Here is a 14,990-nt window from a genome sequence, read left to right on the forward strand (position 1 = left end):
TTTCAATGCGACTTTTATTCGCCAACGATATCAGCTTCACTTTTACCTTTCCAATTTTCACAGCATGTCTCATTCGTTCGTGGGGAGTCCTAGAGCTCTGTACGAATGCTTGCACGCATATGTTTACAAAGGTATGTACATTCATCTATGCTCGTGCATGTATGTATATGTATGGACGAGGTAATGTTTGCTCGGATAATGTGGGCTTTATTTCAAATTGATTTCGTCTATTTTTGCAAATGCTGCTTTTTTTACGAGTATTTGCCTCTGCTCTGATTTTCATTTCAACCCAGCTACAATATTTTTTTATTTTTATATTTATTGCTCTTGAGTTGGTTTACCAGTTGGTTAGCTTTGCAACCAGGAAATGGTGGACATGTCAGTTGCGGTTATCGAATGCATAGCATGAATGAAAAATTTCGTTCATATAACCATAGTAGCTTAACTGAACTGAGTAAATGCAGTAGGTTGGCACTTACGATGTACTTATATATAAATATATATATGAAAGCCCATTAAAGTAGCTGCCATTTTATAAAACCGTAATCCAATTTGTCAGCATATTATCTGGTTAGATTCTTGGTTGGATTTATGGAATATATTTGTATATTTTATTTTTAAAAATGCTAAAAAAATTTAATGATTTAATTGCTTATTTTAGCATTTAAAGCTGGCAATGAAATGAGCCGATTTTTACCACTGCTTTGTGTTTTGTGCTGAAGACAGTGCGACAAAAGTTAACTTTTTAGATTTCCAGGTGCAAATTTCATATGCACGTGAAACTATAGATTTTACATTGCAATCCTACATACTTAGTTTTTCATTTTGTTAGCAATTTAGCGTTTTGGAGAACTTCAAAATTAATAATATATAATATTAATAAAATAGAATAATAAAGAATTTGTTAGGATATTTAGGAATGTACTAGGTTGTTCAATAAGTTTTGCGGTTCGATAAGAAAAATTGAATTTATGGTTTGAAATGCACTTTATTACTCTGCATGGTCTCTTTGAGCATCAATACATTTCTTCCAACGAGATTCCAAATTATGAATTCCATCTGTGAAGTGAGAATCTGGAACGGCTGCAAAAAACGCTTCCACAGCTGTTTTGACCTCATCATTTGATGAAAAAAGCTTTCCACGCAAGAGTTTTTTAAGTCTGGCAACATGGAAGTTGCTACGGGCCAAATCTGGTGAATGCAGTGGATCCTCCAAGAATTTGAACTTTGTTTCACGGATTTTAGCCATTGTGAAAATGCTCTTGTGATACGGTGCATTGTCCTAATGAAAAATAGATTTTTCCTTTTGCAAACTGGGTTTGTTTTCATGAAGTTTTTTTCTTCAACTGGTCAGAACTTATTGTTTTACCAGTTTGCAGTAATCCACAAACAAAATTCCTCTCGCATTCCAAAAAACTGATGCCTCGGCCTTCTTGGCCGATTTCTGGACACGAACTCGTTCCGGAGCCGAAGAAACCGGCTCACACCACACTTTAGCTTCTTGTTTTTAGTTAGAATCATAGTGATGTACCCAGGTGCCATCCATAGTGATGAATCGACAAGCAAAATGCATTCTAAATGTTGCTAAGAAAGTCGCATTCGAATATGTTTTTGTTCCATTAATATCAAATGTGGCTCCCATTCTGCACACAGCTTTCTGAAACCCAATACTTTAGTCAAAATATTGCTTACACTGCCCAATGAGAAGCCTAGGGCTTCTACTAAATTTGTTTCAGTAACTTGACGATTTTCCAATACGATTTCCTGTTTTTTCTAAGACTTCTGGTGTTGTTGCTGTTTTTGGACGTCCTTGACGTCGATCGTCTTCAAGGCTTATACGACCGTGTTTAAATGCAGCAACCCAATGCCAATCAAGCAAAATTTGGCAACTAAAATATTAGCAATCAATATAATTATATTATCAAGCAATTTCATAAAAAATTTGAAGTTTTTACAAAACTAGGTCTGGATAATGCAAAATCAAGCAGACTGGTATTACATAAGGAATTATAGTCTCGAAGTGCGCGAGCAGTGGGTGCATTACTCACAAATTTAGACTTCAAGTTTTCCCCATAAAAAGGGTAAAACTGTCGAAGACTTCTTTGGGGAACATTAAAGCTTATCCACTCAAGTAGATCTGGACAGTCGACGATGCCATTAACAACACTGAAAATAAACGAAAGTGAAAGGATTGAACAGCAGGGGTCTCAAATCGGAGCGAACGTAATGCTTGCTTAAGAAAAATTTTGTGAACGCGTTCTATTCTATTAATCGATAGTTGGTCGTAAGGTCTCCAAATGATAACAGCGTACTCTAGGTGAGAACGAACAAGATACGTAAACAGCAATTTCTAGGTATACGGGCCAGAAAATTCAGATGTGTTGGGGCGCATGAAACTTAGAACCGAACTCGAGTTTGAAAGAATAAAATGAAAGTGAACAGTGAAGGAAAATTTCGTATCGAATAAAACTCCAAGATCCTTGACCTATGTTGTACTTTGTAAACCATTATTAGAAATGGTGTAGGATGTGAAACAGTTTTTAATTTAAAGACCCCTACACAAAAAAGCATGCCTATAATGCTATTTATTATTAATTTATACATTTAAAACTAAAATAAAAAACTATTCAAAGTAAAATTTTTAGAGATAAAAAAACAAAAAAAAACCTTTGACAGAGAAAAATCAAATCCAAAACAGTAGAGTTTCTAGCAATAAGCCCATGCTAATACGGAGTATTAATATAAGTAGATTTTACTTCACACCACTGTTTGACGTTGACTGCGAAGCAGAAATTTTGGGAATTTTTGAAAGCGTAGATATACTTTCAGCGTCAGAAGCAAGTGCGAGCAGTTTTATATACCATTGAATTTTCGTATAATAAAGTTCAAGTTTCAAGCGATTTCTTTTCTGCTGACGGGTTGGATGTTTTCTTCCATTTAAAAAAAAGTAGGCATTAAATGGTGAAAATGCACCGGACCGTGATCGAAAAAAAGTTTCAAAAACCAGTGTGATTTTCGACCTACATAAAATTTGCTATTTCTTATACCAAAATTTAATTGCCTTTAAATTGTAAACTTGAAATTTTTTCAGTAATTCTTTTTTACCGAATTCTTACGAATTTTTTACCAAGTTTGAAACTTTGCTTTTTGTGGTTTTTGTTGTAGTATTAACTGTGTTTTTGTAACTGAATAATTGAAATTAAAAAGTTACTAAATAAATAGTCAAGACTTGTCAATATATGGAGTACAATTCTTTTTGACGTTGACTGTTTGTCTATAGTTTTTAATTTAATTTTTATGGCCACTTTTGACAACATGCGTTATTGTTGTAAGCTTCCAAACGGTTTATTAAAAATTAACTTGAAGGGTAAGCTAATGCTGGACAATTTTCGACAGAATTGCAGAAAACCCAAAAGCATCTATTTGTGTAGAGGATTTTAGTTTAAGAATAGTATTACTAATGTCTTCTAACGGCAGACTTATAGAACCAAAGTGAAGAGACGAAGGCAAAAATCTGCGGAAACATTATCATAATGGGCGAAATTAGACTTAAACAAATTGTCAAATAAAACTGTCGCATCCTAGGCGGCTGCACAAATTTATCATCTAGAAAAAGTTCAGTGGGTAAACTGGAGCAACACTTTTTATAATTTTAAGTATTTACAAAAAAAAACTTCGGATTGGAAATAATGCTTAGCTCCGAGCTGCGAATATAGAATATAAAGAATTTTGTTTAAAGAATTAAACTCTCTTAAAAAATGCTGGTACTTAACAAGGTGCCTATGATTTGTTGAAGATTTAAACTTTACAATCTCTGTTTCCGAGATTTTTGAGCTTATTCAATTCCTTAAAATATCCAATTGGGAAACGCCGTCACAATCTGAAATCCATATTTTGAAACTCTTTCAAAAAAAATTGAATGTGTTCGAAAGAACTATATGAAATTCGCTTTGCCTTGAATGAAACGTTTGAAACTGGTAGATCTATTAGGCCTTACTGTTAGAAGAACTATTGTATATCCGGGCTGATGTTCATCCATGATATTTTAAGTAGAACCATTGACTGTTCCTCCTTACAACAACTCGTAAGACTTAAGGCTCCAATGAAATCTTTATCTCATAATAATCTAGTGTCGTTTGAGGTTTACAAAACTAAGCACGCTGAAAATGCACCACTTGATAGATTATTAAATGAATTCAACTCTTAACACTACAAATTTAAAGATACTGGTCGTAATGTGTTTTAGTTTGCCTTAGGTTAGGTTAGGTTAAATGGCTGCCCTAGCTAAAGGGCTCACATGGGAGAGGAGAAATGAGATGGGAAGGAATAAGGAGCCTTGGGATTAGGTACGATGATGACCATACATTTTTACGACGGCGCCGACGGGGGCTGATTTGCGTTCGTAGATAGCCGTAACAAGCTACTAATGAACTTCACCAAATTTTATGATATTTACACCGGCTATATCCGCAGGCGTAAATAAAGGCACTATAATATGCAAGTAAAGAAGCGGTTTGGCTGAACAGCATTTTTACGTCTTCAAAAGACGAGAATGTTTTTTTCCGTTTTGGAATCCATATGACACAAGAGAAATGCGCCAAGATGTGCCTCTAAATGGACAATATTTACGAAAAACTTAATACAGTTTATCTACAAACAAAGGTTCCACAATGCAATAAATTAAATAAAAAATTAATTTAACCATTCAGCCTTTTAAAAAATAATGATTTTATAGTTGTATGATCAAACAAGAGCTAGTCGCGAAAAATGTTCGAACAATTGCGGAAGAAGTCGCATGACCGTAGGCTCTTTTTTTACAATTCCAATGGGAGCATTAATTTTTTATTTATGTTACTGACTTCTACCTTTCGAATTTATTAGGATTGCAGTTCTCCAAATTTTCTCTAATAAGTTTCAGACATCCCGTGAAGAGAAGCTATGTTTTAAAAAGTTCAAATCCCCAACAATAATTTTTTTTTTACCAATTTGTGTCCCAGCTACAATTCGTAGAATAGTCATCCTGCTATCGCGCCCACATCACACGCGTATGCATTTAATCGCAAATAAAGTCCTTTCCACAATACAAAGGACCTCAAAAGCGCAATGTATGCAATGTTTAAAGCAAATATTTTTGTTATTATGATGTTTTATCCTTCTACGAATGCCCTCAATTTGTCAGTATCTATACGAAGCACTCAACATGTCCTTATTGCATATACGCATTCTGACGTGATGTGTGACAGTCACTGCTGCATTAACTACGAGCTACACGCAGGCATCCATACACATGGAATATGTCATCAGAAATAATAAGCTGCTGCCAAGCAATGCCATACGCATCCATACGCATTTGGACAAAAATAGTCGTGGTTTTATGCTGCTATGCTCGATGATGTATGTATGCAGCTGGAGTGTAGAATATTTCTGCATGCATTTATGGTATGGTATGGTGCGGTATTTATGCCCGCATGCAATTATATGACTCTAAACGCTGCACGCATTTCAATACTTGCCGCAATTGTCAAGCAATACCATATTCCATGAAACCGTCAACAGCGCACTGGATCATGAGTCGAAATTGAGCGAATTTTCTAGGTTTCTGGGAAACTCCATTTATTTGAGTGCTATTTCCAACTTTGCGCTGATTTGCTTTTTTCTTTTTATTATTGTGTCTCCCCCATATCTCACTTTCTTTTTTTCTCTGTGTACTTATTTTGCAGTTACACATTCCAGCACACCGGTCGTCTGTCTGGTTATCGAAGGAGGTACAAATACGGTACGTGCGGTGTTAGAATACGTGACCGACACGCCACCAGTGCCAGTGGTAGTATGCGACGGCTCGGGTCGTGCGGCCGATCTGATAGCGTTTGTGCACAAGTAAGTCAACCATCATCCCATCAAGTTTTATCCCAAAAAGTATAAAATTCTAAGAATGTATGTTTGTATGCCAAATATGCGTAGTTATTGTATGTGTATTTAGTACGTAGATATATGTATGTATGTATGTGGTTATGCAAAATACGGCTACCTGCAATTTTGTCAAAGTTACGATCCTCTATTTAACTTTTTAGCTTTGTGTCCAATGACAATTTACTTCTTGTAAATTATTTATTTAAACAAAAAAATTTTTTTTGGAAAATTTAAAACTTTTTTATTGCAAGAGCCGCAAACTTATAGAAAATATATTTCACTTTCACTTAGGCAGACTACTGTGTAGTAAACCATCAAATTTCATCAGTATCGAAACGATGAAGCTCTTAGGTGGGTTGACTTCAGGCGTTATATCTATACACCTATTAATAGGGAGAGCAAAATTTTGTCGTACCTTTTTTTTAGTATTTATAGTCAGAGAAAAAAGTGGAAACATATACCAATGGATAGCATATGTGGAGACGGTTTGCACAATGTATTAAAATAGAGACATAAGTGAATAGGTGGAGGCAATATTAATCACACTATTTTACCTGTATTATGATATATCATGATATAATATGTATCACGATATTATATATATGTAATTTCATGATATAAAATTTGATAAAACAACTGGAAACTAATATATTGTGAATCTATACTATTATAAATTTGATTCAAAAAATATGATGGTCATGGATTAATTAATGATTGTTTTTTATTATGGTTTTTCAAAAACAATAAATTTTTTTTCCGTAATTGATGAAATTAAATGTTTCCAATTCATAAATAAAAAAAAATTATGATATTTGAAATACACAAATATAGGATTGCTTAATGTAGGTAAAATGGGATATTTTTTAATTTTACTACATTTATTCACATAGGTATATCATGTAAAAAGTTTCAACATAAGCTATCCATTTATATATGTTTCAACTTTTTTCTATGACTATAAATACTAAAAAAAGGTACGACAGGCTCTCCGTATTTATATAACGTCGAAATTTCGACGTACCGGCGATCCTAGTATATATTAAAATATAAATTATTAATTTTGAAATAAACGAGCTCGTTTTTGTGGCAAAGCCTTTTTAAATTTTCGGTCTGCTTGATTATTCGGGGTCATTTCGAAACTGCTGTGCTAAGTCTGGAGAGCAGGTAGAGGAATCAGTGCGTGCTAAAAGCTATTATTTTTTATTATTATTTTATTACCTGGTAAATGAAGATGGCATCGGGTACTTCAAAAACTATATTTTTGTCTCGAACTTTCGTGAGCATAATGGGATTTCGCATTTAACTTCTCTTAAGTATGCTTGGAACAACTACGTACTTTTTTACCAATGTAAATGCCAGTTTTCACGGAGTTAAAGTCATTTTAATATATATTAATATATAATTTTATAATATTATGAATACTTAGTTTTCTTGTACTCGAACTTATGAGAAAAATTAAAAAAAAATGTATTGTAAAAAATTGTTTTCTGCATCTGACTCTTAATTCATTGACTGGCATACAACATCGATTACCCCCTCTCCTTAAGATGTTAGTTGCATAATTACAGAAAGTCCAGGTGGTTTTTAATTGATTGGCTAATTGTTTGGTTTTGTTTGGTTCAAAGAATTTATGAATTCTCCGTAAATTGCCCATAAAATGTTGGGAAGCGATATTATATAATCTCCTCTTTTAATTTCCTTTCTCAAATGCGTGGAGTAAAAACAGCAAGAGCTAAATATTTAATTTTTGGTTTTGGTCCCTAAAAAGGCCAAAATATATTAACAAATAGTGACAGTTTAGTGTAATTTAAACGCAGAGATCAAATAAATAGAGACAAAATTAAACCAACTGCTCTTCTGTTACTATCTGTTCAATGGGTCGTACATAACTTCATATTAAACACTGCCAAGGCGAATCTATTAGAGTTAATATCAGTAGGCTGTGTGCTTTGTGCTTTTTTTCTGTCGCCGTGTGAATGAATTGATGAAAAGCCGTTCTATTCGCACCATCGTCGTATGTTTTTACCTGCAACTGCATGTCAGCTAGTCGACGTTTTTCCTTTTATTTTTATTTTCTTCTTTTTTTATCCGGACATTCTAATGTACAAAGTGTTTTTGCTGGGCTTTTTTTATGAAGAGCTTTTTCATGGCAGAAATACACTTTGAAGTATACGATTCTTTGTTATCACTAACAGCAGCCTTTGCAGAGTAGATGAAGTGCGTAACTACCATTTGGAGATTGTGAATTCGTAGCCTACTGTTGGTATGAAATATAATAGAAAAATATCGGTCGCCTTTCGACAAGCAATGGAAAATCTTCCAGAGTATTTTTATCATAAAACAGTTTCGCATATAAACCAACCGCGACTTGAAGGTGGAATATCATTGGGGATTACTCCATTTGTAGACACACATCAAGACGCAAACAATAAATTGAGGACGAACTGAGACGTACGCTCCCAGTATTTATATATTTTTCATATTTATCTATTTCTGCTATGCATCTTTTTTCCTATGTATCTTTTCTCTCTTTATCAGTAGCGATTCTCTTACATGCGATCTCAATTAAAAGCCATTACCTTGGACCGTGGATGTGAACGTCGTTCACCGCATCGGATACATACTTAAGCGTACGAGTATTACTTTGAAATGAGTGGCATGTGGGCGAATTTTTTTCAATTCTCACAAAGGTATACCAGCCTCAAAAATTGGACCAGACCAAGAGCCCTAAAGTAAAAGGGACCTGGAACATTTTTTAGAAAAATCAATTTCTTAGTATTTCTGAATATGCGAATGCCATTCAAATCACACTTGAGAAACTTCGTACTGCTTCCACCTCAGAAGACAAACTTTTAAGTTTATTTTGTCTCTTCTCACAGAAAAGAAAATTATTAAACATGCATATGTATGTATGTCTGGTGTACCAAAACCCCTGAGACGAATTTTGCTAACTATGTACATAACTTTCCATCCATTCATTTGCAATGCAAAATTGTTATTTGACTTGTTAGACATTTGTACAGTTGCGGTAGCGGTTGGTGTGGTTTACATTGTTGTCTAACTATTTGGCACTGGGTTAAGTAGCGTTTGCCTTGGTCCTACTTGACTTGTGCACGCATCAACATATTTAATTACAACTGCTTAGGCCGAAATATTTCATACTAAATTTCCAAATAACGCAACAACACCTTCGATCGCCTGCCTGCCACTGTTCCAATGCAGGCAGCAGCTGCGGTGGCGGTGATGGTGCTGGAGAAGGTAGTGATGATGATCTGACTTGCTTGTCAATCATGTTGTTGACCCTGTCTTGTGTCTGCTTGACATCACGTCAACATTCTGGAGACAGATTTCGTAGCAAGAATATTCATACACTTTTATATCTCTTGCTGTTTTATTACGAAATTTGTACCAATTAAGTAAAATTTCCGCTCTTTCGCAATTACGGCATTCAGGCTGTTTCAGGTTTGTTTGGTTTAAATTGGCTTATATATTTTAGTCACTTCTGATACCCGTTGCCACTACTCGTTACTCGCTATTTATTAGAGTATTTAATTAAATTTTTTGTGTCATCATACTGAACTGAATTCATTGTAGCCCTGGGTGGTTTTCGTGGCAATGCAAATGCGGTCTTGAACCTGTGGTCTAAGCTACTTTGAATATCTAAGATTTTGAACTCAATCTTTTTTGTTTGTTAATTTTAATTGTTTGGAATTTTCTTGAACGCCGCGTGCAATAAATGTTAGTGTTAATGGGACAACCTAATTACCTAAGTATCAGGTGTATACATATGAAGCCGGATTTTGTTAACAGAGATGACACATTTGTTATTTGTTATTTAGCGTAGGGCAGAAAATTATAAAAATGCATATTATTAATTTATTAAAATCCTTGTGAGAGTTCCTAACTTGGAAAAGATCTTCTTCTTCCGAATTTGTGGCAATTTTATGAATATTGACGAATTCATAATGACAGATCACAGTTGATATAAGTGTTTTCAGAATTTTTATTGTAATATTTAATATATATTAGAAAAATTTTTTTAAACCAATTTTTTATTCAAATTTTTTTATTCGTTTTGTTTGCTCTTCATAACCCTAAATATCTTCTCTTCTCGGCAATAAAATAATTTAATGTCTTCTCCATGCACATAACCTATCTTGGAAAATTACGGGGGTGCTTTTAAACAGTTTGGACTGAAAGTTGTTAGTAGAAAACAAAAAACAATTAGTAAATCCTAACATGATTTTGTAAGTGAAAATCTCGAGTAGTCTGAACAAACGGATAGATAGACAGAAAAAAACTAAAACCTTTAATTTGGGTTTTCATTTAAGGAGAATAAGTCTAACGGCGTTAAAAATCTTTGATTTCAAAATCTCAAATAAGTACTTCAATTTTATTTTTCGTATATAAATAAATAAACATGTACTTTTCGGACAGAGGTCATTTTGTATTCTGTGGTATGCTTGAGACTAAGTTGCACCAAAATGCACAGACACAAAATTTTGTTCATAAATGTGCATTACATGAGGTTCGTTCACGTGTATACTCGTAAATAAGGTTTGTAACAACACCTTCTAGCTTGATAGATTGCCAAAATTTCCATCCCAATGACGCCCGAGAAACAGCCAAAATCATGTTTTCTGCAAACTATTTACGGTATATCTCTAGATCTGGAGCTTTTGCTATATTATATCACACCACCAAATGCCCGGGAGTTTTCTAAGAGCTTAAGAACCTGAAATGATACTGCAAACCAGAAATATTGTTGGATCTAATTTTTTTTTATTATAATTTGGTAGATAATTTCATGGTATTTATTGTTTTAATATGATTTCCGGCATATGGCCGCCGTGGCTACGAATTATATGGTCATTCGATCAATCAAATTTTTGACTACTTTTTCCAAGAAATAATAATAAGGTAAATCTAATAAATCTAAGTTAGCCCAATAACAAAAAAATGAAATGGAACCGATGGTCATTTGGTTTCAGTTCTTGCACGAGCTGTATTTTATAGGCACGTAAGCCAAGATCTTTACGTAAAATTTTCCACGTAGTCGAAGGACAAAAGCCAACATGTTGAAAACGACGGCAAATTGGCATATCGGCGTTTTCTTCAACACTTCGCTCCATGAATGAATTTCCACAATTTGGAAGGGCTAAAGAATTCATAATGACTTGCCAAACCTTACTGAACCGAAATGGTAAGTCAGTTTTCGTTCTCAACTGTCAAGCCATAATTATTGATATCGATAGTTCGCATGTCTAATACACAGCGAACAAAAAAACGCAGCATTCAAAATGATTATAATAATGGGAAATATTTACTAAACCTGATTAGTGCTGAGTTAAAATAAGGACTTTGAAATAAGAATTGCGTGTGGTTTGTTGTTGATTTGAACCTCTAAATTTGAAGAGAAACTGATTCACCCGATTATAATTTATTATTTATTTATGTACAATATTTTTTTTTTTTTTACATTTGTACAATAATAAATTATTTAACAAACAATTGCTTAGCAGCGCTAGCAACAAAGGCCTTCGGCTGTCTCTAAATTAATAGTAGGTTTATAATGGACTGGTGATTGATATTATATTCGTCTTAATAGATCAGTCTATTTCAGAAACATAGACAGTTTATTTATATTTCCAGTGGTTATCTCTCTCTGAAGATTGAGAGGGTCGATTGCGCCAAAGTTTTCGTGTCGGAGTGTGTCAATGTCTTGACATTTTACCAATATGTGTATTATCAATGCATACTCATCGCAAAATGGGCATTTGCTAGGAGGGGCACGTAGAAAAATATGCCCATGTGTTAAATGGTCTGTCCGAGGCGTAGACGGATGAAAGGTTTTATCTTTGGAATAGGAATGTCAGTGGGAACATTGCGTTTTGTTCTGGATGGATTGATATCAGACTAGTGATGTTAGTACATTTTCCAGTCGACAATTAGCTGTCTGTATCTCTGCCTTGCAATTGCAGCGAGAATATCTCTTTTTGTTGTGTAATTGAACATTACAGATGGAGTCATCGCAGCGCTTTTGGCGACAGTGTCTGCATTCTCGTTGCCTTTGATTTCCCCGTGTCCAGGGAGTCCACATCAGTCTGATTTTCCTGGGAGAGGTTAATAGTATATTGCTGATGATATTTATTTCATTTTGATCATTGAGTGGGGATTAAACAGCTTCAATGCATGAGCTACAGTCGGTGCAAATGATAAACTTGCCCTTACTGCGCTTGGCATACATCGCAGCTTTTTTTAATTTAAGCATTCGTATTTCTAACTGCGCACGTATAATGCATATATACTTGTATTCATATATACAATTCAGTTTGCATGTGTAAAAACTAAATTAATTGGAGAAAATTACGTGATACTAGCTTTCAATATGTCATCAAATTACTTTTAAAATACACACATAAAAAGCTTTAAAAACCAAAAAATTTTTTTTTTCCAATTTCACTTCAACATTTCTTCAGATACGCCTCCGATGGCGAAGAGCAGCCAGTTTTGGAGTCCATGCGAGATTATTTAATTACTACTATACAAAAAACTTTCGAAGTCGGTTTTGATCAAGCGGAAAAACTTTACCAGGAACTTTTGCAATGCACACGAAGCAAAAATTTGGTAAGTATGTGCGTACGTGGGGATGTAGATTGTCTGTTGCCTTTTAAAGCATCTTTGCCAATCGCTTTCCTTTGTGGTTTTTGGCATTCCACTTCGTCGCTGCTGTCTAGTCCTGTTGGAATGCTTAGAGATATGCGTAGTCTTCACTGCGACCTTTCCGTCGCTGACCACATTTTTCCATATGAATATTAACGCAAAATAGGCAAATATTAAAGTCTCTTGACTTTCATTCGCGTTCAATACTCTGCGGGTGTGTCTGCATATTTTGTGATTAGGATAAATCGAATAAAATTTCGGTAACACAATTTACATTAAAATCGCAAAACTGTTCAGCCTTTGAATACTGTTGGAAGTGCTTTAATCGAAAAATGGCAAATTGAGAAAACAACGGGTACCCATGAGTAATTATTTCAATTGAATAAAAAGCAAAAAAAGAAACTGGGTAAACTGAAATTAATTGATATCCAGGCAGGAGGTCGAAGTTAAATGCGTTGCCATATACATATGTATACTCGCATATGCAAGACTGATGGCAACAGAGCAGTGAAAAATCATAGAAAAAAATATCATAACACAAAAAGTTCGACGAGAAAGAAAATTAACGATGACATGCCAACATTTCCTGTGATCCTTCTCACACTCAATTTCAATCTGAATCCCAATTTCAATCTTATTTGCAGTTTGTGCTTTACTTCATCAAAATTCTCCACCTTATTCTACCCAAAATAGCAGCCTGAAAAAACACAAGGAAAAAATCAACTAAATACTTTTCTTACATTTCGATTTCCAAATACACAGATAACCGTTTTTCGTATACAAGAGAAGCCCGAAGGCGAGACACAGGAATTGGATCAAACCATATTGACGGCGCTCTTCAAGTCCCAGCACTTGAGCCCACCGGAACAGCTGAGTTTGGCGTTGACATGGAATCGCGTCGATATTGCTCGCAGCGAAATTTTTGTCTACGGGCAGGAATGGCCGCATGGTAAGTCGTTGCTTTCCTCATTGAAATTTAAATGCGCCGATAGATAAAGTGTGTATGTGTTGGAATTAGTAGTTATTGCTTATCTCCTGGTAAATTTTTGAAATTCCCATTTTCTAAATTGAAAAAAAAACGTTAATTCAAATTTGGGGAGATGTTTATTCAGTTGTATAAATTTTTAATATCTTTACTCATTTTGGGTTTTCTTTTCATTGCCTCATTTTAGGCGCTCTGGATGAAGCGATGATGCAAGCACTCGAACATGACAGAATCGATTTTGTGAAATTACTATTGGAAAATGGTGTATCAATGAAGAAATTTTTGACAATACCACGCCTTGAGGAATTGTATAATACAAAACATGGTCCAGCCAATACTTTAGGGTAAGGCAATACATTCGTACATGTGTATGCGTGTGTATCTACTTAATATTTATTTTGAACTGAGTATTGTGTCTTTGGTAATTTTTGAAAAGTGAAACTACTAAAACAGCTTGTTGAAGTGACACATTTATTTTTCCTTTTTCACTCCTCTCGGGAGCATAGGGCCTCGGCAAGACTCTTCCATCGTACACGGTTCTGTGCTGTTGTTTTTGCATGTTTTTGATGTTGGCATCTGCTAGTTCGCGCAGCATCAACCTTCTCCAAGTGTTTTTTGGTCGACCGCGACCTCTTCTCCCTTGCCGGTTCCAGTCCAATGGCATTCGCTTGATGGTATCTGGTCGTTTTCTCAATGTGTAACCTATCCATCGCCACTTTCTGCGTTTGATTTGCCTAAGGATAGGTTCATCGTTCGTTAATCTCCACATTGCGTCATTACTGATGGTATTTGTGCAGAATATTCTGTAGATGATGCGGAGACATTTGTTGATGAAGGATTGTAGCCTCTGTGTGATGGCGTTAGAGACCAGCCATGTTTCGCTTTGATAGTGTCGAACGCTTTCTTAAAGTCTACGAACAGCAGAGGAGCGCCCCTCAATTGATTCGCTTGGTCAACACAGCTTCGGTGAAGGCGAAAACCTAGCTAGCTTGTCTCTTAAGGAGCGTTCGATATCTCTGAGCCTGCTTTGTATGATTACGGCTACAATTTTGTAGTTGGTGTTAACTAGGGTTATTCCTCGCCAGTTGCCGCAGCTGCGTGACTTGCCTTTCTTGGGCAGCTTCACTATGATGCCTTTTGTCCAGGACGGAGGCAGCTTTTCATTGCTCCTTGCGGCGGTGATGTGGGGATGAGGAATTTCCGCTAATATTTGCGGGTCGGCTGTCATTAGTTTAGGATTATGCCATCTTCGCCCGCCGCTTTGTTGAGCTTCAACTTCTTAAATGCATTCTTGATCTCCGCTAGGCTGTGGCAGGATATTGTTATTTATTGCTGGTTGTTGTTGTGCTGCTCACTTCAAAGCTAGGTATACTGCTAAGAGCAATATTGCTCGTTCCTTCAAATTGTTCCTTCCATCTGCGGATCTGGTCAT

The 14,990-nt window shown here is 35.2% G+C and overlaps 1 protein-coding gene across 17 annotated transcripts in view; it reads left to right on the forward strand.

Annotated features, from left to right (window-relative positions):
• Positions 1-14,990, forward strand: part of LOC128867812 (transient receptor potential cation channel trpm) — a 319,297-nt gene that overhangs the window by 202,012 nt on the left and 102,295 nt on the right. For all 17 annotated transcript variants that reach the window (XM_054109329.1, XM_054109326.1, XM_054109325.1 and 14 more), the window contains 4 exons: positions 5,721-5,877; positions 12,390-12,537; positions 13,336-13,522; positions 13,746-13,902. In XM_054109329.1, coding sequence (XP_053965304.1) covers positions 5,721-5,877; positions 12,390-12,537; positions 13,336-13,522; positions 13,746-13,902 — 649 coding nt within the window. The remainder of the gene's footprint in view (positions 1-5,720; positions 5,878-12,389; positions 12,538-13,335; positions 13,523-13,745; positions 13,903-14,990) is intronic.

Source organism: Anastrepha ludens, chromosome 6 (assembly GCF_028408465.1).
Source record: "Anastrepha ludens isolate Willacy chromosome 6, idAnaLude1.1, whole genome shotgun sequence".
In the NCBI taxonomy this organism is placed as follows: Eukaryota; Metazoa; Arthropoda; class Insecta; order Diptera; family Tephritidae; genus Anastrepha; species Anastrepha ludens.